At 35.6% G+C, this 23,644-nt stretch overlaps 1 protein-coding gene across 1 annotated transcript; it reads left to right on the plus strand.

Moving 5' to 3' along the window:
- Nucleotides 1-14,595: 14,595 nt before the first annotated feature.
- On the plus strand, nucleotides 14,596-23,039 carry LOC112518570 (vacuolar-sorting receptor 2-like). Its single transcript, XM_025126313.1, has 12 exons — nucleotides 14,596-15,414; nucleotides 16,601-17,293; nucleotides 18,122-18,210; nucleotides 18,325-18,394; nucleotides 18,742-18,825; nucleotides 19,750-19,826; nucleotides 19,919-20,000; nucleotides 20,088-20,170; nucleotides 21,289-21,355; nucleotides 21,760-21,888; nucleotides 22,219-22,325; nucleotides 22,711-23,039. The coding sequence occupies exons 1-12, from the start codon at nucleotides 15,114-15,116 to the stop codon at nucleotides 22,807-22,809; spliced, it is 1,881 nt and encodes a 626-aa protein (XP_024982081.1). The 5' UTR covers nucleotides 14,596-15,113; the 3' UTR covers nucleotides 22,810-23,039.
- Nucleotides 23,040-23,644: the final 605 nt, after the last annotated feature.

The following is a 23,644-nucleotide window of genomic DNA, read 5'->3' on the forward strand; positions in this document are numbered from 1 at the left end:
GAAACACCCTAGAACACGTATTCGGGTTCATTGACGTCACCGAAGATGATTTGTTTGGCTTTACAATTGATGGTCACTCGATGTTTAGACAACCAATCCATGCCAAGGATKATATCAAAGTGATCCATTTTCATCGGTAGTAAAGTAACTTCCCGAATTCGATCGCCAATAAATAACGGACAGTTTGGGAATTGCCCAAATATACATACTCAACTACCCATGGGAGTAGTAATATGTAATGAAAATTCAGTAGATTGTTCATATGATTTAAGATTTTCTTCGAAGTTTTCAGAAACAATCGATTGTGTAGCACCTGTATCAAATAAAACATATGCATCTCTACCATCAATAGAAAGGGTACCAGAAACCATACCCGCAGTAGATTTGTCAGCAAATAGTGTAAACACTCGACCACCAGCAGTAGATTGCTTCTCTTTATCTTTAGAATTATCTTTCGGCCCTTGTTTACAATCACGAGCTATATGACCTCGTTGACCACAATTATATCAAGCGCCGATCATTCGAATACATGGCCAGGACGATGTCTAAAACCACAATCTTTGCACCGTAACAGAGAATTTGTATTCGAAAAATCATTACTAGAAGTTCCTTGAAATGCAATTGGAGGTCTATAATGGGGTTGTTTCCACATACCTGTCCGATTGGTTCTTCGCCAGGTAGAATTCCCTTGAAACACATCTCTGTTTCCTTTCGTACCACTATCACCTTAGGAAAGTATAGAGTCTAAGATAATCCTATCTTAGTTCTACACATTTCTCACATATCAAACCTAAATTGTACTACAAGATCATAACCTGGCTCTGATACCACAACTTGTAACACCCCCGTCCCGCGTGGTCAAAGACGGAAGATGCCACAATTGGAATAAAACAAACAACGTGCTATATAAACCAGAGCGGCTAATAAAATTTATCAAAAGATAATTACATAACCACAGACGGAGATAAGGTGTCTCAAAATACGGTCCCAAATTATCAATATGTCTACATTAGTCATCAAAAGTTTAAACAAAAGTATGACTTAATGGGTTATCTTCAATGTTGTCATCTCCGTAGCTCTCATCCCAAAATCCCTGCTAAGTCATGTACATGCCGAGGACAAGAAAATCTCGGCTGAGCTTAATGCTCAGTGAACGGATAATAATATAACTAAACAATGAATATGAGATAACAAATTCAAAAACAATTTTAAACGTCAAGTGATAATCCAAAAGAAAGTCAAAATTCCCCAAAAGCATGTCAAGAGTCCGAAGACCAAACCACATAACGAGGACGCATTGTTCCCAAAGGATGATCAGTCCATTCAGGCACAAGTGAGGAAAGGGGTGTGAGCACAACACAGCAATCCTCTCCATGAATTTAACCACGACCATAATTCAATATCCGATAACGGTTCCTAGGATCGATCCATACGCCCTCTATTCGACTGGTACATAATCAAGTCCACTTTTAAGGACTATAAAAATAAGGACGCCATGATCGTTTCAGTCACCATGGAAACATCTCAATACCGGTGCTCCAGTTATTGAGTCTATAGTAAAATGTTTCACAAATGATACAATAAAACAAGTCAAGTGATCAAAATGATCCATATTCCGAATAAGAATATAAGTCGTAGTTCAAAAGGAAATAAAGTTCAATAATCATAACATATGATAAGCATAAAGGGAATTCAAAACAAATTATTCGGAATTTATCAYAGATTATCTGGATTAGGAAGCCTTACGCAAATGGCTATCCCCGTGTCAAGTGAGATATGAAATCCGTACCATAACCGAATTTGACAATTAACGCACGATCAAACGGAARTTCATGATCAAGTTTGATTTACCCGCGTGCCTAACGAATGCATAAACGGTTACTATTTATAAAGCATAGAAACCATAATATAACTATTCTAATAAAATTACTTACGTCTTAATCTACTTAAATAACGTAGACTTCAAGAAGGACAGCCGTATATGAATTGAAAACTCAAACGTAAAACTTAGCATTATTCTCTTTCGATCCAACCGTTTCCGACCCTCTTATTTCTAAACATTTTTATCTTATTTAGAGACCAATCCAGATTATATTTTCTAAATGAAAGTTGTAGATTGGTATCATACGAGTCTAATGCTTTTGAAATCATCTCATTTGGATCATCCATCTATTTTATATGAATTTTACAAAACTRTAAATTAATACCGAATACAGTGTAAACAGCCYCAAAAACACACTRTTTCGAGCCACCTARAGTCATAAYYGGATTTTCGACTCTTCATAAAAGTTGTAGTATGCAGTAAGATCTTTCTRAYTGMAAAATACGAGCTTATTCCGACTTACGGTTTGTGAGTTATACACTGCCAAAGTACAKGGGTTGCATTGTCGGTAAAATTCGATTCCRTAATTCCCGACTAACTTTTATGATTCAACTTTCATGATTCGCTACATTTACATACTATAAACATACTAAACAGTAAAACAAGTCTAATGRTCGTTAACCTAAGCTTAATAATGCATTTTTACTCCTTTCAACATTTAACCGAACAATTGGTGTACGGTTAAACATATACCCACAATATAACCATAATGAAACTATAATATACCATTTTCATTTCTACATCAATATAACCAATTCTAACATTCTAAACATCAAATATATCATGATTTTGACAACATCAATCCGTAAACTTAGATATAAAAACACAGTTTATAAACCGGTCTAAATAACCCTAACATAAACACCTTAATGAAACTGAATGAAACTTATACATTTAAGAAGGGTTCGGAGAGTGGATTCCGAATATATAATTGTTACTTCGATTTCCTTAGCAACTTGATGTGAAATTCAGAGAGAAGACAAAGATTTTGAAGAGAAATGAGACGAGAGAAAGAGATTTAAGACGGTGTAAACCGTCATTCACATGCATATGTATTTATATATATATATATATTTTAATTTTATATATATAACCGCCTCTTATATCTCTCACACACATACACACACACACACACACACACACACACACACATATATATATATATATAGTTTAATTATTTGGCGGTTTTAACCCTTCAAGTTAGATTCTCAACTTTACGTCAAATTAGGTATAAACTCATTTTTGACGCAAAACTTGTCTGAAGTACAAGTTGGTATAACATAGGGTACAAATATGTTATGCATAATTCTACCAAAAATTCACTTAACTCAATTTTGTACGAATTAACGAAACACGAATATTATACATCATGTTTGATTCGTGTTGGTTTCTGTTTGATAAATATACAATTGATGTATTCATGTGCATGTATGGCAAGATTTGACCTGAAACTGGAACCACAGAGAGTAAACAGTTTCTAAACAACCATAATAGGTGATAGAAACCAAAGGTATTTAGCAAATTTTATCTAATAAGGTATTTAGCAACATTATTCTGTTGCCAATGGTTTTTACTTGCGGGATTTTGTTTATATAATTGGTGTATATAGTTTTTGCTGTTGAAAATGGCTTTTGTACATCAAAATGGTTTAACCCACTGCCCTAAATGAACGGAAGACAAGAGAAAATGATGGACCGGATAAAATGGATTTTCGGTTGACTATGTAAAGTGATGATGTTTGTATGATTGAGCTTTGTACGGATAGAGCAACCTCTAGTGTACTATGTGACATGGTAAGGAATTATTAGATGTTTAAAGCCTACTAGACACATTTATTGAAGAGGTTTACACGATGTTTTTATGCACCTTGGTTCACCACAAAAGTTATAGAACAATTAGTCTTCTATTTTTTGTGGTAGAGAAGCAATTAGTTGGCAATTTATTTGGTTCTTTTAGCATATTTGAGGTTGCATCCTATCTTACTCAAGACACTAGAGCCTGTTAAACAAGATGAGAGATGGAAATGTTCCTAGGTACAATGAGTATTGTAGTTACGTTTGTAAGTTCACGTATGTGACTAATTAAACATCACATTAAGATATATAGTTTGTTTGAATTTGTAGGATTGCTTAGAAGTTGTTGATGGGACCTTAATAAAGGGTTGTATTTCAACTAATGTTTTAGGTGTTTGTTGCCAAACATGCAATTCATATATCTTTTGCCTGGGAGGGAGGGTTTTGCACGTGGCAGTCGTGTGCTTCGAGTGCAATCTCAAGGCCTCAAGGTCTAAGCGTTTCTCAAGGTTGTTATTACTTGGTTGACTTGACTCTTGACATTGTAATGCAAATGGTTTTCTTGCATCGTGCCATCATATTGAGGACAAATATATCACCTATAAGAGTTCAAAGACCATCCACCAAACACTGTCGAGGAATATCTCAATATGAAACACTCCGAAGCAAGGAATGTGATTGAAAGACGTTTTGGATTGTTGTGTGAAGATGGAAGATCCTTGTATCCTCCTCATTCTTCCTAAGTTGAATCGTAATCGCATATTGCCTCCTATGCAACTTGATTCGAAAGTTTACGAGCCATGATTTCCTAGCAAATAATAAGGATGAAAGCAACAAAGTGGAATACAATATAAATATTAATCTGAAGAGATTAGTGGCTAACATTTAGAAATAATATGGCAACTAAAATGTTTGATGCATGGAGAAGTAAGTGGATTTTGTTACGATTGTACTCGGGTGTTTAATCATGTTGTATTTGATATTTATCGACATTATGTTTAATCACGTTGTATTTGATATATTACATTGGTATTTTGTATCTTATATTTATTTGATACTAGAAATGGCTACATCTTCATGTGATCGTGGAAAGGGAAAGATCAGACAATATTGGAATGATGAGGAAGGTGAAGCTTTGGTCAACGTTTTACAAGAACTTGCTTGTAATCCATTTTGGAAGGTAGATAAAGGGTTCAAAAGCAATACGTTAGACGGGGGATTTAAAAGCAATTACATGTTTGAAGTGCGTAAGAGGTTGGTTCAAAGGCTTCCGAATTTTGATAAAGATGTGTTTCCACACATCGAATATGAGATCAAATATCTTAGAGAGAAATATTATTCGATTTGTGAAATGTTGATGCAAAGTGGTTGTCAATGGGATGCTATTGAGCATAAAATTAAGTGTGAGAAACAATGGTACGATAATTGGTGTAAGCTAAATCCATGGAATTACTATCATCCTTCTTTATTGTATGATTTTGTTTTTCTCATATTGTTGGTTTTACTTTTGTAGACTCATTATACTGCAATTGGCTTATGGGACTTGAAGTTTCCATATCTATTCAAATTGGATTTGGTATGGGGTAGAGATAGAGCAATGGGGATAAAAGCTGAGGATATATCACAAGCATGTGAGAATATGCGTAACAACAAGAATGTGTTGGTGTGCTCTTCCTTTGATGATGAAAGCGAACAAGGATTTGATGCACATGATTCTCCAGATACATTAATCAAATACACAACAAAAAAGCGCAAAAACCTCTCACTTAGAAAGGAAGTTTGCAATAATAAGAAAAGTCCGACGGTTGAGCATACCATTGACACGAGGTTAGATGAATTTATTTCCGAGATCAAGTCTATTTGTGGTCGAATGATGTCACATGCTGCCACTACCCATGTTCCGAGTGGTGCTACAAAATCCGATTCTTTGAGCGATGAGAAGATGCAAGAAGTCATGAATGAACTTCTTAATATTGGCATATCTGATGCTGATGTTGGTAAAGCTCTTGAAATTTGCTACGACCAACCTATCAAAGTTAAGGTCTTGTTTACATTGCCTTCTCATATGAGAAGATTCTACGTGCTTGGGTTCTTGTATCCTATTAGTCAATGAATTTGGACTTGGAATATATTTTGTATGATCTTTTGGTATATATTTTGAAGTCGGGTAGTTATGTTAGGCTATTTGTATTGTATTTTGAAGCCGTTGAAAGATATTTTGTATTGTATTTCGTAAAGTTGTGCTTTAAGCATGGTTCTCAAAATTATTTGAGGCATGCCTCAAGGCGAGGCGGTGGGATTCCGAACATGAGGTGTCGCCTCAAGGGAACTGAATGAAACATACACCTCAAGCCATCTAAGGCGGGTGAATAATTTGCAATATTATCTCCTTAACCGGTTCAGTCTATCGTGTATCGGCCTTGCTTAACTATAACTGTCCCTCAAGTTCAATTATGGATGCCATCACTATTCCATGTTCCACAAATTTATCAATATCACATGCGGTTTTGGCTAGTGAGTACGAAGGTTGGCATCCTCACTGAATAAGTAGAAGTTCTGATGTTCGACTCCATCACCACTCACCTTTCCGTGAAATACACATTTTATGTCCCCAGTTACAGCCGTGGGAGTGGTATTGGCGAGGGAGCTATAGAAGGTGACGTCATACCCTCTTTGCATAATTCTATCGTATCAACATCGCATATTTAGAACCTCAATCCATTGCATAAACGAAACTACGTGATGATATTTGGTAATGTCCTCAGGTATTTGGATGTATCACGTTGTTTACATATAACTTATAAGTAGCTTACAAGCTAGTAGGCACATAACTTACGACTCACCACTATGTAACTTACAACTAGCAAACATGTAGACAACAACTAGTGACAGACATGACTTTTCTTTAATATATTAAATGTGTGATTTTGAACGAGTGTAGTTATAGTCCAAATCAATGCCTCTCTAATTTCTATCAAAAGTTTAAAGTAAAAATACACCTCATCATCGGGACTATAATCTGTATGTATGTAAATTTTTTATTTTACTTTGTAGTGTAATCAAAAGTTTTAGGCATAACAGGCCTCTAAAAAGATTGGAACGTCACAGATAGTTTACAAGTAGCTTTATAAATGAACTTTTACCTCCATGTAAATAGCGAGTAACCAAAGTGTTTTTAACTTTGTCGAAAGTAAAGAATGCTCTAAAATAGAAGTTACAGTTAATGAGCTAAGTGATGCTTGTTTGAAGGTAAGAAGTTGAGATACAAAGTAAGAGTGCTTACCGACAATAGTCACACCTCATTTACATTATCGAGTAATATTTTCGACCATCAAAATGGATTGTTGTTGGTAAATGTCTTTCACACCTTAAGTGCTTATCGGGTTCATTTCCCTTACTTACTGGGTAAGTTCTTGGTCATTGCTATGCCTCTTATCAGATAAGATTCTTTGTTATTTTTGGGGTTATAAACTAGAGGTATAAAATGACTAAAATTGAATCAACTACTTATTGCTTTCAAGGCGAGTAAACTCTCTATCCTTAAAGCAATTTCGCCCTTACCATAGGTGCTTTAGATTATGGCGAATTACTTCTCAAGATACAATGAAGCAACGTGTGTAGATTGATTATCAACACCGCACAAGTGGTGATAATTCCGATCGGACTATTGAGTAATCAAGGATTTCAAGAAGTCTAAAAGTATGATTCTATAGCAAAATACTTTTAGGTTAAATTTGTATATGAAAAGAAGATGATTTTTGGTGTTTATAAGTAGGTATATATAGGTATAAGTGACAACCTTTGAACTGTCACGAATTATCAGTTTTTGACAGTTTTTAACCTTCACAATGGTTCAAACCGTCACAACTGTTCAAACAGCACCAACAGTTACTATTGTGACGTTTCAAAGCGCGAAGCATGCCTATTAGATGAACCGTCACAATATGTTACTTATAAAGCTGTCAAAAATAATTATATAGACCCCCACCATTTCCAATATATATTAAATTAATATATAGAAAATTGTTCCACTTATATACCCACTTTTGTTCCACTCTTTCACCTATGTGGGATAAGGTGAAACCCATCAAATCCAAATTTTCTCCTAAGACTCAAACCCAAAACACTTGAACCTATTTACTTAATTTTGAAAAATTTTCCAACAAACCCCCACCATTTTCAAAATAGACTTATTTTTGTAAAAGAGACCGACACGACTAGACCTAAACAAATTCCGAAATCCTTGGGGGGTGTTATGCATAAGTAAAGGTGGAGTCTTGCACCTTGAACCTTTACATAGTGAAAGCGCTCAAGTCTAGCTAGGATAAGAATGGTTGAACCAAAGTCATTGAACCATCTTTCTTTATGTTAGACGGAAACGCCTCACGCATATCCTTTCTCTGATTCATCCAATCACTATAAGTCGACCCGTTGAATGGCCATGGGTCTACATCTTGATTTCTTAGAATGTTTTTAGAGCCAAGCCTTTTAACTCATTGGAAGCGGCCTTACTTTCACATTCAGAGAGGTGGACCATGTCAAGAGTGTTCCCGTAACTCAAACACTCCAACACACACTGTGTTACAAGTCCATTAAGAACTAAATTCAACCTGTCCTTACATTACGGTTCCAAGTTCTGCTGACCTTGGGATGGTTTTTCAAAACTTTGCAGAACTTTCAACCACATTCAAATGATGTACTTTAACTTAATCTTGAGTCTTGCTGAAATACCAAGCTTCAAGACAAGGTTCCATCATAGGTGACTATTTATGGGTGGGCTTGAGTCCCATTCCTTTCGAAGTGCTTTCAATAAGTTTTTTTGGTAATCCTTTCGTGAAAGGATCTGCTAATTTATTACTTGATCGTAAGAAGCTAATGGTGATCATCCCATCATTTTTTAACTGGTTTACTTGTCTATGTCTAAGTCCGATATGTCTGGACTTACCGTTATACACTTGGTTGTATGCCCTTGATAGAGTAGATGCACTATCACAGTGTATAGAAATTGGCGGCATTGGCTTTGGCTATAAGGGCATGTTTGATCAACAAGTCCCTTAACCATTCTACTTCTTTACAACAAGAAGCTAAAGCGACAAATTCCGCTACCATAGTAGAATCTGTTATGCAACTTTGTTTCTTTGATCCCCAAGACACTGCACCCCCACCAAGTATGAAAATCCAACCACTTGTGGATGCGTAGTCTTCCTGATCATTGATCCAACTTGCACCAGTGTATCCTTCCATTACTGAAGGATATCCACTGTATTCCAAACCATAATCCATGGTTTTCTTTAAATACTTGAGAACCCAATTTGTAGCATCCCAATGTGCTTTTCCCGGTTTACTAGTGTGCCTACTTAATCTTCCTACGGCATAGGCGATATCGGGTAGAGGCGGCAATGGGTCAGGTTGGGTTGGGTTCGGGTTCAACCCATTTTCAAAACAGGTTGAAAATCTCGACCCAACCCAACCCATTTAATTAAATGGGTTGAGATTTTTCAGCCCAACCCAACATGTTACTTTAATGGGTTGACAACGGGTTGACTTGTTTACGATTTTCTTAACCCAACCTGTTAAATGAATGAGTTGAACCTGGGTTGACCCATTTAATTTTAAAATTTTAAATAAAAAAAGAACTAGACTATTTAACTTTTTTGAATAAAACATAACATAACCACAAATACAACCAAATTGTTCAAAGTTTGAATAAAACACAACCACAACAAATATATTGTTCAAAATAAGTTGGAAAATTTTAAAGTCTAAGTAACTCGACTTCCACTTTCATCAACCCCAATTTCACTCTCGGTATTACTTTGTTCTTGATCTTCTATCTTCTTTGTCATGATTGCTTCACATAGTGCCTCAAGATGCGATTCCATTTGTACTATTAAATTACAAGTTGGGAATTGTTTGATTCTATCAACAAAACACAAGCGGAAGTCAGAAGATCCTTTATTTTAGCTCCGCAATGGTGAATGACTTTGCTATCGCTCAAGCCTCAACGCCTCAACCTCAAATTGAAAACTGAAACCAACCGAAATCTTTGATTGGAGAAGGTAGAACTCAAAAGAAGGGGGGAAGATTGATAAAATCGACTGAAGAAGATGAAGACTTGAAGACACGAGACTCATGATACTGAATTACTGATATTGTATAAAGGATTGAAAATCGAAGCATCGTTTAAGTCGTGAGTTGTGTTACTGAAACTTGAGCCAATTTACTTAAGAAGAAACAAAATAAAAAATAAAAAGTTGATATAATAGATATAATATTAAGAATAAAATAAATTTATAAAATATTTTAAGTGGGTTGAAAACAGGTTGAAAAATTTAACCCAACCCAACCCATTTATTTAAATGGGTTAGACGGGTTGACTCATTTATTTAAATGGGTTGAAAATCTCAACCCAACCTATTAATTCTGAGTTGGGTTAATGGGTTGGGTCATTTTCTGCCACCCTTAATATCAGGTCTAGTACATGTCATTGCATACATTAAACGACCAATGACTTTAGCATATTCATTTTAAGCTAAAATTCTTCCGGTATTCATTGTTAATCTAAAACCTACTTCGAATGGAGTACTGACAGGTAAGCAGTGAAATTTATTAAAACGCTTTAATATCTTTTCAATATAGTGAGAATGAGATAACCTTAGTTTATTGTCATCTCTAAGAATTTTTATTCCTAAAATAACATCAGCTTCTCCCAGATCTTTCATATCAAAATTTTCAGATAAAAGTTTCTTTGTCATTTGTACTTGTTCTAAGTCGGTTCCAAAGATCAACATATCATCTACGTACAAGCAGATGATAACCCCTCGACCATTAACAAATTGACAATATACACACTTGTCTGATTCATTAATTTTGAAACCATTAGACAAAATAACTTGATTGAATTTTTGATGCCATTATTTAGGAGCTTGTTTTAAGCCATACAAGGACTTGATAAGTTTACAAACTTTATTTTCTTGTCCTTGAACTATGAAACTTTCAGGTTGTTCCATATACACTTCCTACTCTAATTCACCATTTAAGAAAGCAGTCTTGACATCCATTTGGTGAATTATGAGTTTATTAATGGAAGCTAAGGCAATCAAGACTCTAATGGTTGTCGTACACGCTACAGGGGCATATGTGTCAAAGTAATCTAATCCTTCTTTTTGTGTAAAGCCCTTAGCTACTAATCGAGCTTTAAACTTTTCAATAATGCCATCAACTCTTAATTTTCTTTTGAAAATCCATTTATTCTTGATGGCTTTTGAACCGGGGGCAGGTCGATTAAGACCCAAGTATTATTACCTATGATGGAATCCGTCTCATCGTTAATTGCTTCTTTCCAAAAAGATGCATCATGAGATTTCATTGCTTCCGCATATGTACTTGGTTCTTCATCCAAATTGTAGATGATCAGATATTCTTTCATTGAACCATGTCGACACCTTCAACTAAGTACATTTCAAAGTCAGGTCCAAAGGTTCTTGCCTTTCGTTGACGTTTACTTCTTCTAGGTTCAACTGCTTGATGATTCGAAGAATCATCATCTTCCCTTTCATCATTTATGGAAATTTTTGTAGACATGATTTCCTTATAAATCTTATGTGCCTTTTGAATGCTTTTGAACCTTTGTTCATCAAAACAAGCATCTCTAGATTCTATGATGGTGTTAACCGAAATTTGATCATTTGGCTCAACAACCATGATCTATAGGCTTTGCTATTTTGGGCCTATCCCAAGAATATGCATTCAATGCCTTTGTCTCCTAACTTTCTTTTCTTTGATTCTGGAAGTCTTACAATTGCTCGACATCCCTAATTCCGAAAATAATTTAGTTAGGTGTTCGTTGATTCCATAACTCATAAAGGGTCTTTTGACTTCTCTTGCTTGGTACTCTATTGAGTATGTAGCAAGATGTAAGTAATGCTTCACCCCCCAAATCCGGAACTTAGTCTGGAATATGACATCATTGAATTTACCATCTCCATCAAAGTACGGTTCTTTCTCTCCGCAATACCATTTTGTTGTGGTGTATACGGAGCAGTTACTTGGTGAATAATTCTCGTAGATTCAAAATATCTAGGGTTATAGTATTCTCCACCCTTATCCGTTCTTAAACATTTTATCTTTGTCTCACATTTAAGTACTACTTTATTTTTGTAGATCTTAAAATTTTCAACGACTTCATCTTTTGAATGTAAAAGATATACATAGCAATATCGAGAATATTCATCGATAAAAGTGGCAAAATACTTTTTACCACCAAGAGAAGGAGTAGCATGTAAGTCACATATGTCACTATCACTAAGTCTAAGATTTTAGAAGATCTTTGGATTTGAGGGAAAGGTTGTCTAGTAATTTTAGTATGCATGCATCTAAGACACTTTTGATTTTTATCATCTAACTTTGGAATTAGATCACCTTTTACCATTTTTTCAAACGTTTAAAATGAACGTGACCTAATTGACCATGCCATAAAAGTAAGGAAAAAATCAAAGTAAGCAGAACTAGTAGTAGTATTATTAACATCATTCATATGTACATCGGAAGCAACCATATTTTTTGTGTTGTTCGAGTCAATCATATTTACATCATTCACACTACTATTCACAACATCATTTATGTTTAGTTTAAACATATCTCTGGTAAGATAGCTTTTGCCGACGAATTTTCCACCTTTGGAGAGTATGAATTTGTCAGATTCGAAGACGAGTTTGAAACCATGTTTGTTGAGGATTGATACAGAAACCAAGTTCTTGCGATCGTCGGGAACATGGAGAACATCATTTAGAGTCAATGTGTTCCCCCATGTAAATTCCAAGGTTATCTTCCCTTTTCCTTTTACTTGAGCGGTTGAGTGATTTCCCATGTAAAGTACGGAGGTTGAAGCTTCGTACGTTTTGAACATGTCCATGTTGTTGCACACATGTCGGGTTGCGCCCGAATCAACCCACCAACATTTGTCTTCATCAAGTGGGAATGTCTCGGAAATAATAGCAACAAAGTTATTGTTCTTGGAGTTTCCATCCTTGGTGTTGTCACCACCATTTTCTCTCCTTCTTTTGAGAAGTCGACAATCCCGCTTGTAATGTCCCAGTTTATTACAGTTGAAACATATCACTTGTTTCATATTCCTCTTTTTCTTTCTGTCTCCATGATCATGGCGTTCCCTTTTCTTGCCACCGACTTTGGAAGTCTCACCCTTCTCTTCAACCACATGAACTTTGGAAGCATTTTCGTTGGATTTATTTTCCAACCGATATTGTTCTTCAATGAGAAGATGTTTTCCAAGTTCTTTTAAGGACATATCATCCTTGCGATGTTTAAGATTTTTCTTAACATCTTTCCATGAAGGAGGGAGTTTGTCGATGACCAATGCCACTTGGATCGATTCATCCATTTTCATGTCGTGTTGTTGAACATACTGAGAATGTGCTCAATCTCATACATTTGAACCATAATAGGGTGTGAATCTAGCATCTTGTAAGAATTAAACTTTGAAACAATAAATTTTTTACTTGTTGCGTCTTCCATGAAGTACTTTTGTTCGAGAGCATTCCAAAGTTCTTTCGCGGTTTTGATGTTTTGATAAACATCAAAAAGAGGATCGGACATAGCATTGAGAATGTGACCACGACATATGAAATCATCATTTTTGAACTTGAGACGTTCCCGGGCCGTATCACATGACATGTGTTGGAGATTTTTCGTTGCCATCATTGCTCGAAATTGCTTTAAGATTGTTATTTTCGGGGTTATAAACTAGAGGTATAAAATGACTAAATTGAATCAACTACGTATTGCTTTCAAGGCAAGTAAACTCTCTATCCTTAAAGTAATTTCGCCCCTACCATAGTTGCTTTAGGTTATGGCGAATTACTTCTCAAGATACAATGAAGCAGCGTATGTAAATTGATTATCAACACCACACTAGTGGTGATAATCCCGATCGGATTATTGAGTAATCAAGGATTTCAAGAAGCCTAAAAGTATGATTCTGTAGCAAAATACTTCTAGGTTAAATTTGTATATGAAAAGAAGATGATTTTTGGTGTTTATAAGTCGGTATATATAGGTATAAGTGACAACCCTTTGAACTGTCACGAATTGTCAGTTTTTGACAGTTTTTAACCTTTCACGACGGTTCAAACCGTCGCAACTGTTCAAACAGCATCAACAGCTGCCATTGTGACGTTTCAAAGCGTCGCAACTGTTCAAGCATGCCTATTATACGAATCGTCATGATATGTCACTTATAAAACCGTCAAAAATAATTGTATAGACCCCCACCATTTCCAATATATATTAAATTAGTATATAAAAATTTGTTCCACTTATATACCCACTTTTATTCCAGTCTTTCACCTATGTGGGATAATGTGAAACCCATCAAATCCAAATTTTCTCTTCTTCCTAAGACTCAAATCCAAAACACTTGAACCTATTTATTTAATTTTGAAATTTTTTCCATCCTTCTTGGTCATTGTAATACTCATTCAGTTAGATAAGTAACATCTGATAAAAGCTTATCTGATAAGCATTTAATAAAACGACCTTGAGTTGATGCTGAGCTTAAACAAAACGATATGGGATTTGAAATTGTGATACATAAAACAATATTAATTCATTATTTTCCACTATATTTTCAATTTAAAAACCCGCGTACGTATCGGATTTGGAAACGATCCACTTATAAAATCAAAACCACACCGGTTTTATTAATATCAATTCGATTTTGGGTTATACGATCTGATCCGACCCGATGGAGATGGAGATGAAGATCCGTAGCTATTTCCATTTTCATCTTGAATTGTGTCCGTTGATATTTGGGACAAACCACAAGAAGCTTAAGCTGAATTTTGAATAAAAATCGTTCCCCCCTTTTATCTTTCTATGAAGTGTAGGGTAGTTAATCAAACAAAGACTTGATCAAATGGCGGTTTACATCTCTCCTCCTCTGTTTCCACCACCCACACGAGTCTCGATTCTTTCTCTGTTTGTAAATTTCTCTTTGATTTACACTTGTAACATCTTAGTCTCAGAACTAAGACGTAATCATTTGCATACCTTTGCCTTTTTCTCTTATTTTGTTTATCCAGAGACCCCCTCTCCTCATTTCTTCTTCACCCTCTCTCAAATTCACCTGAAAACGCATGTCGATTTGATTAAAGAAATTGCTATTCTGGAGTATTCAATGATTTTGAGATTTGGGTTGAAATCAACATCAAATTCAGTTTTTGATTGTTGGGTTTCTTATATTTAAGCCGCTGGATTTCATTTTCTCGTAAGGGTCATTTGTTTTGATCAAATTTGATTGAATGTGTACGAAGAATCTCATCAAATTCGGGCTTTGATTATTGGGTTTTTTGAGTTTATCTCTTTGAATTTCATTCTGTCATCTGGGTGATTCTCTTTTGCTTGAAAGAAATTGAGAAATTATGAGGGAAGGGAAATTAGGGTTTGTAATTTGTGTTTTGTTCTTCTGGATGTTTGAATCTACATTGGGTAGATTTGTGGTTGAGAAGAACAGTTTGAGGGTGACTTCACCTCAGAATTTAAAAGATACTTATGAATGTGCAATTGGTAATTTTGGTGTTCCTCAATATGGAGGAACATTAGCTGGTGCTGTTGTTTTTCCAGATATCAATCAGAAGGCTTGCAAGAGCTTTGATGATGATGTGTCTTTTAAATTCAAATCTGGTGCTGGCCTTCCTGTTTTCCTTCTTGTTGATCGTGGCGGTAAATCTACCCTTTTAATCCATTGTCCTTTTTCTGTTTGCTTATCGATTGTTTAATTCCTTTTATGTTGATTGCATGTGTGTTTGTTTGCATTTGGTTGATTTTGTTATGATCAATAATCCCACACAAAATAATGATTCCGTTTATAATTGGAATTTAACGAAAAAACCGATGACATCATAAAATGAGTCTACCATCTTTCCTAAAGGTCAAGGATAAGATAGATTAGAGTAAACAAAGTTGGATCGAAAAAAAGTAGTACATTAGAGAGAAAACGATGTAGTTCCTTTTTATATAAGATAGATTAGGATCGGATGGACGTGTTTTTTTTATAGATTAGGATAAGACCAACAAATTGTCCTCTTCACCATCAAGAATAATTGTTCTCTTGATAAGACTTGGATCTACAAAGTTGTGCATTTTTTGGTAATCATGGGTGTCTGGGCCATCTTGCGTGCACCTTGACTGATTCCTAGAGGCCCTAAGGAGACTCGAACTGGTGATCTATGGGGAGGAGCCCCAAGGCCGAACCTTTATTTGCTAGTTGAGCTGACCCTCAAGGTTCAAAAGTAGTGCATCGGGAAAAAGACAATTTTATTTCTTTTATAATTCGAATTTAGTTGAAAAGATAGGTAATATAACCTGTAATCGGGAAATATAACAGGTAGAATGACGATTTAATGGTGTGTGGCCGATTCAATGGTGTGCAAGCGGATAATGTAGTCAGGTACAACATGTAATACAAGTGGAAATTAATATACGAGTACATAATTTATATAACGTGTATAAATACGAAGGGCAACAGTAAGAATTCTAGTGTTCACGCAAGAGATTATACTTCATATGGATCATGAGGGTGTTGTGTTGTCCCATTAGCGGTTTGTTAAAATGCTACCTGCTAGCAATAGAAAACATTTCTGTTCATGTGAGATTGATCCAACGTGTTAATGGGTTCTTTTTTCAGTCATTAAAGTCTTATATATTTTAATATATTTTTGGTGGTTTTCATTCTTTCCAATTTAATTTCTTCCTTTGGTTCCTCAGATTTAGAAATGAAGATATCCTATAAAAGTTAACGGTCTCCTTGTATTGAATTATTCGAAATTACTTTATAATCCCTGATTTAGAATTAAAATTTGTGAGGAAAAAGAAATAAAGAACGAAACTTGCTCTTACCATGTGGCAGACTGTTATTTTACCTTAAAGGCATGGAACGCACAGAAAGCTGGAGCTGCCGCCATTCTTGTTGCAGATGACAGGCCCGAGCCTTTGATCACCATGGACACACCAGAAGAAGAAAATGCACGTTATGATTACTTACAGAACATATCCATCCCTTCAGCACTCATAAGCCAAGCACTTGGGGAGGCCATAAAACGAGAACTAAATAAGCCCGAAATGGTAAAAGTGAATCTTGATTGGAGAGAAGCTCTTCCTCATCCGGATGACAGAGTTGAGTATGAGTTTTGGACCAATAGCAATGATGAGTGTGGGCCCAAGTGCGAAAGTCAAAGAGATTTTGTCAAAGAATTTAAAGGGGTGGCCCAAATTCTCGAGAAAAAAGGGTACACACAATTCACGCCACATTATATCACGTGGTATTGCCCTGAGGCTTTCATTTTGAGTAAGCAATGCAAGTCTCAATGTATTAATCATGGAAGATATTGTGCTCCTGATCCGGAAGAGGATTTCAGTCTAGGGTATGATGGGAAGGATGTTGTTGCACAAAACTTACGGCAGGCGTGTTTCTTTAAAGTGGCTAATGAAAGTGGAAAGCCATGGCTTTGGTGGGATTATGTGACGGATTTTTCTATTCGTTGCCCAATGAAAGATAGACTGTACACCAAAGATTGTGCCGAAGAAGTAATCAAATCACTTGGTCAGTTTTTTAAATGTTTTATGATATACTTACAGTTTTTTTCGGTTTGAATGGAGTTGTGGTGTTACCATATAATCCCATCTACTGAATCACTCAGCAAAAACTTAAAAGCTACTGAAAGGAAAAAAAAACGTACACCAAAAAGCAAAGATCCTGACAAAATTTTATAAAAAACCTTAAGCAGAAAGCTTATGCATGTGCCGTAAGCTTTCTGTGTAAGGACATGTGGGCTATGCAAATCCAGCGTTTCTTACCCAGAGGCCACACGTGGACTTGTCTGATGAGGTGTATTCCATGTAGCATCCTTATGCGGAAAGCTTACACATATGCATAAGGATTCTATTTTTTTAACCGAAAATACGTGAGGTTTCTGCGCAAGGATTGACTATTTAGCGAATTTGGGTCCCCACATGGCTATAATAAGTTGACGTTTCCCATATGGCTATTTATGTAAATTTCCTCTACTTTAATCCTTTATCATGTGTGTTGAAACTAACATTTATCGTTTGACAACCCTTTTGTTTTTGGTTTTCCATTTACATTTCTAGATAATGTAAACCAGATAGAAATTGACGTTTGACAACTGATACATGAAAACCAAAGGTGGTACACAAAGCTAGTTGTAAACTGTAAACTCGGTCTTGATGGTTTTATGGTTTATAATACGAATCTTTCTAATCAGTTTGCTAATTTGATGTTCTATGATTTATTTTAACCATAGTTGTCGCATAATTTGAATTATTATATATTTTATTCAAGATGGTAAATTACCAAAAATTGGTGCAACAAATTGAGGTTTTTGCTGACTTCTTGTTCTATATTTTGTAGGGGCTGACCTGAAGAAAATAAATGAATGCGTAGGCGATACAGAAGCAGACAAGGAGAACTCAGTGCTCAAGGCTGAGCAGAACGCACAGGTGTTGATCGTAGACATTTCTTTGTCATAATTCACATATTCTTGCACCCTTTTCATAATCTTAATTTGGAATTGCTGAGAAGGGTATACTGAGGGTAACTTTGTAATTCTGCAGATAGGTAAAGGTAACCGTGGAGACGTGACAATGCTACCAACTCTTATAATAAACAACAGACAGTTCCGGGGTATGTTTTCTAGATCATGGGTGTATGTGAAGATTATGTTGAAATAAACATTGGTAGTTTGGTACTATAAATTACATTAACATTTAAATTTGTAGTTTAATTTAGCAAATATAACGTAGGGGTGGGTTCATTTGTGATTGAGAACCAACTATTCACGATGAATATCGTGAATAATGAAAATGCATGATATTCATGAAGATTTAGGTATATTCATCATGAATAATTCATTAATGTGTAACCTATAACATGTGTAACTATATAAAAAGTTTATTGAATATAAGACTTTTACGTATAATGGATATTTGGAAACAGAGATCTGCTATCCAAATAACTGTGGCTTGCTTCAGGTAAGCTTGACAAAGGAACGGTTCTGAAGGCCATTTGTTCAGGATTCGAGGAGACAACTGAGCCAGTCATTTGTTTAAGAGATGGTAAGTTTCGTAATTTTATCTTTCACCATTCCTAGTTATATTTCCATCTTTGTTTAGACCTTAAACATCAAACATCACAAAAATTACTATACTTTAACTCGAATATAATATAAATATAATAATATGACGATAAATGAGTACAATAAACCAAATTTAAACCAAACAAAGGCAGTATATTCGGCTCGGAAGTAGGGTCTAGGGGTGGGATCTACGCAGACCTCACTTCTACAAGGGTAGAGCGGCTGTTTTCATGAAGACCCTTGCCAAAATTATAATTTGTTGTATCTGCTTTTAAAGATGTACCTATTAGAATCATTAGGCAAGAAGCAATATTGTGAACCACTGACACAAGGATTTTCAGTCCTTTGCTCTAACCATATTAGCATAGTATACATAATTCAATTTTAGATTTGGTTGTATTTTATTGATGTTTAAATAATAATATCACTCAATTATAAACAATGCTATAAAGATTAAGAAATATTCTATAAATAAAAAACATAAAAATAGGAAAGTTGCTTAGAAATGATTTGAAGGATGGGATTTTAGTTTTCTCATCTTGTAATTTGGTGACGTGGATGCCAATTTGTCAAGTTATATTGTAAGTTGATTACATGGAGAGTCACAAGTGAACTTATTGGCGTCCACGTAATCAATTTTAAAATATAAGTTGACAACGTCATCAAATGTTACAGTATCAGCGGTTTACCGGTTAAGTTGTGTACCAAAATAGGAAATTTTGAAACTTTCTTACATTGATTGAGAAAAAGATTCTTCATTACATTAATTAGGAACCAAGGCAAACTTCGTTGCATTTTGATGTATTTTTCCCTTTAATTTCTACAATTTCAGAATCACTGGTTTTCTTCTTGAGTTTCCTATCGAATGAATGAAACATAGCCAGGTGATGTATGTTGCTTTCAGGAATTGAAACAAATGAGTGTATGGAAAACAATGGTGGATGCTGGATGGACAAATCATCAAATATCACAGCGTGCAGGGTAACACAGAGCTGAAGATTTGCAGTCTCTTTAGGTTTTTGATTTTTTTTTGTTTTTTTTGGTTTGCATGCTTGTTTCTGTGTTTTGTGTAGGATACTTTTAGGGGGAGAGTGTGCCAATGCCCGATTGTGCAGGGTGTAAAGTTTTTTGGCGATGGTTATAAACATTGTGAAGGTAATCTGTATAATTCGAACTTTTATGTGTACGTCTTGTGTCCATGTGGTTTTATGGATGCCCGTTTTTTGTTGTTATACATTGCAGCTTCGGGAGCTCTGCGCTGCGGACTTAACAATGGAGGCTGTTGGAAAGATACCCAGCAGGGCAGGACTTATTCTGCTTGTATTGTTAGTTCTTTCTCTCTCTCTCTCTCTCTCTCTCTCTCTATATATATATATATATATTATATATAGGGCAAGTTATTTTAGGAACCTAAAATTGATTAGGAATCCGGGAACCGCCCACTACACAACGCGTTAAATATTCATTAGGAATATGGACATGTCATATATCATGAATTTTGTAACATATTCATCATGAATCTCACTTTCATGATGAATAACACGTCCATAACACATCCATATTCATCATGAATGTGTTATTCGTGATGAATATTCATCTTGAAGAGGGACATGTGTATGTGGGCAGTTTCTGGATTCCTAATCAATTTGGGTTTAAAATGGAACTTCCCTATATATATATATATATACATAGGCTTGGGATCGTGTGAGAATAATAGTTATGGTGAGAACGCTTCTGCTTTGGATAAGTTGACTTTTGATCCAACTTCATCTACCGTATGCTACCTTCAACTATCTTCATCTACCTTTATCTTCACATTTATCTTCACTTTCAATCAATTCCACAAATTTTACATACATCTAATCACTTTTACATGCATGAATTTGTTGAAGTTTCAGTTATGATGATAAAAATAGGTAAATAAAGGTAGATGCATGCATATGAAGGTTTTGTTCTCACGTTCTCACCAACTTTTATTCTCATTGGAACCCGACCTTACATTTGGCAACCGAGAAACGGAAAACCAGACTGTCAATTATAAAGGGGAAAAGACCATCCTAGTTTGTTGGCTTTGTGTGGGTTAGGAGTCACAATTCCTTTGGCGATTGAGCTTCTTGTGGGAAATAGGTTCTTAAGCTGCGCTCCTAGCTGTCAATTGTATACCTGATCTGCCTCTCACATGATGCTCTTGGGGCTAAGCGGTGTGAATTAGGGGTTGCCGGTTAAAAACCCTATTTCACAAATATCTGCAAGGATGCTGATTTCGACGCTAGGATCTTCAGTTCATAAGTTCGCTATGGAAAAACTTTATCCCTTGATCTAAGGCTCGCCATTGTTGACATATAGGCCAACTTTTCACTCTTTTTTCGTCTTTTGATATATGATAAACATAACTTGATGCTTCATTTCATTTCATTTATTTTACTTTTATCTTCTCTTTTAGGATGATCATACTAAAGGTTGCAAGTGTCCATCAGGATTCAGAGGGGATGGATATAAAAATTGTGAAGGTATTATCTCCCTTAAGTATGACAATGGGTGTGCGAGAACATGTGAAATCCCATTAGATCACTCTCCAAAATAGCCCTTTGGGTAAAAAAGTGTGTTCTAAAGAAGAGAAAGTGTCCAAGTCTAGCCGATGTGAGACTCTAACACGTACCATACAACGGAGGCTAGATGGGCAAAGATGTCCCAAAGTGTCCGGTGGTAGACCTTGGCTCTATACCATATAAGAAAATGTGAAATCACATTAAGTTACTCTTCAAAAGAACCCTTTTAGTAGAGAAGGGGTTCTAAAGAGAAAATGTCCAAGTGTAGCTGATATAGATTTTTAAAATTCAATTGCTCCAAAATTTCATTTTGCAATTGATTGAAAAGACCATTTGCGTTTTGACGTATATCATATATGTTTCAGACATAGACGAATGTGAAGAGAAGACCGCTTGTCAATGTTCCGACTGTAGATGCAAGAATACGTGGGGTAGTTATGATTGTCATTGTGGTAGCAATTTGCTCTACATGAGAGAACACGACACATGTATAAGTGAGTGCTCTTCCTATTACATTCTTTGTTCGAGTCTTTTAATCTATAACCTAGTACTCTCCAAAACCTACATCTTCTCTAATCCTGCATACAAGCCAGGGGTCTTCATGGGAACAACCTCTCTTCCCTTGGGGGTCGAGGTAAGGTTTGCGTACATCCTACCCTCCCCAGACACTACTTCGCATTAGGTTTACTGGGTTTGTTTGGTTTGGTTTCTCCAAAAACTATATTTGCATAAATTTCGTTCCTTTACTTTTGAAACGGTTTACATCCTCGCACATTGATATCTTCAAAGAGATTTGAACTCATAAACCAAGTGTTTCGAAATAGGTAAAGATGCTAAGCCGGGAATTGGCTGGGGATTTGTGTGGGTTATCATTCTTGGTTTAGCAGTTGCTGGTGCCATAGGATATGCATTCTACAAATACAGAATCCGGGTACGTGTTATTTCTTGTAATCAATTAATTTATTTCGTTTTCTTATTATTATACCAAGAATATTTTTATTTTTGGACAAACGACCCTAAGCGGTTGCGGCTATTTAGCTTACTGGCCTTCTACAAAACCGACTTTAAGAATCTAACTCTCTAGATTTGTTACCATATGGATTCGATTGTACATATAGAGAAAGTTGACAAGATTATAAAGAAAATTTTCGAAGATAAAACTAGATATGATAGAAAAACTGTTATTCCCCCAAGAGTTTTCTATCGAGGCTTGATTTCTATCCATTTCGTGCATATATTTTGCTTAGATCTTGAAATCTTGTTAAGATCTTAGGGGTGATGTTTTATGTTGTTTCTTTATGAATCTTTTCGTGCAGACGTACATGGATTCTGAGATCCGGGCTATCATGGCACAATACATGCCATTGGATAATCAAGCCGAAGTTGCAGTTCATGGATCACATGGAAACGTCTAAAGAAAACCGCAGCAACAAAATAGAAAAGAAAAGATAACAATTTTAGAAAAAACTGACATATTGATCCGAAACCACTATCTATTGGGTTAACGATGCATATTATACACGTTATGCACATTAAAAACACTCGATCTGCAGAAAATTTGCTGATCTACACATCTAAATTCATCAATTAGATTCGTTTGTAAGTTAAGATGTTATTAGAGTAATAAATGGTCGACTTTGTGGATGCTGCGAGATGTACTCCAAGTCGATGTATAATTGCATTTCTTTTTCGAATATTTCTTGATAGCCGTTTTTGGTCCAAAATGAATCCGAACCCAATCTTACCTGGACAAGTTGACAACCCTTGGGGGCAGTTTAACTGGTCAGGCCTTGAGTTTGGTCTTCTGTCATCCAAATATACCGACACCAACATTAGTTTTTTACATGCCTAATCGAAAACTGTTGAAAAAAGCCACATTCAAGTGATCTCGTTCAGTGTCGTCTTCACGTAGTACCCACACTCGTAATTGGACTTCTGTCACTAAATTGTAAAAGAAATGCAACAATGACATAAATTTCTATATCAAAGAAAGTTGATTTATGGGTATCGCATGATTATCCTTCATTCTACCTCGTAACAACCATAAAAGGAAAATAAATATTAAAGATTGATTAATTGTAGAAAAAATTGTCAATTCTATACCAATGCAAGAAATTGCTTACGTTTCCATATGTTTTAAGAAAAATCACTACAAAAATGCTGGGTATCAGCGAGGGAAAATTCCCTCGCTGATCCGTCGCTGAAAGTGCTTTCCGTCGTTGATCCGTCGCTGATACTCCGTCGGTCAAA

The sequence above is a fragment of the Cynara cardunculus genome, assembly GCF_001531365.2.
Source record: "Cynara cardunculus var. scolymus isolate 2C chromosome LG 9, CcrdV1, whole genome shotgun sequence".
Lineage (NCBI taxonomy): Eukaryota > Viridiplantae > Streptophyta > Magnoliopsida > Asterales > Asteraceae > Cynara > Cynara cardunculus.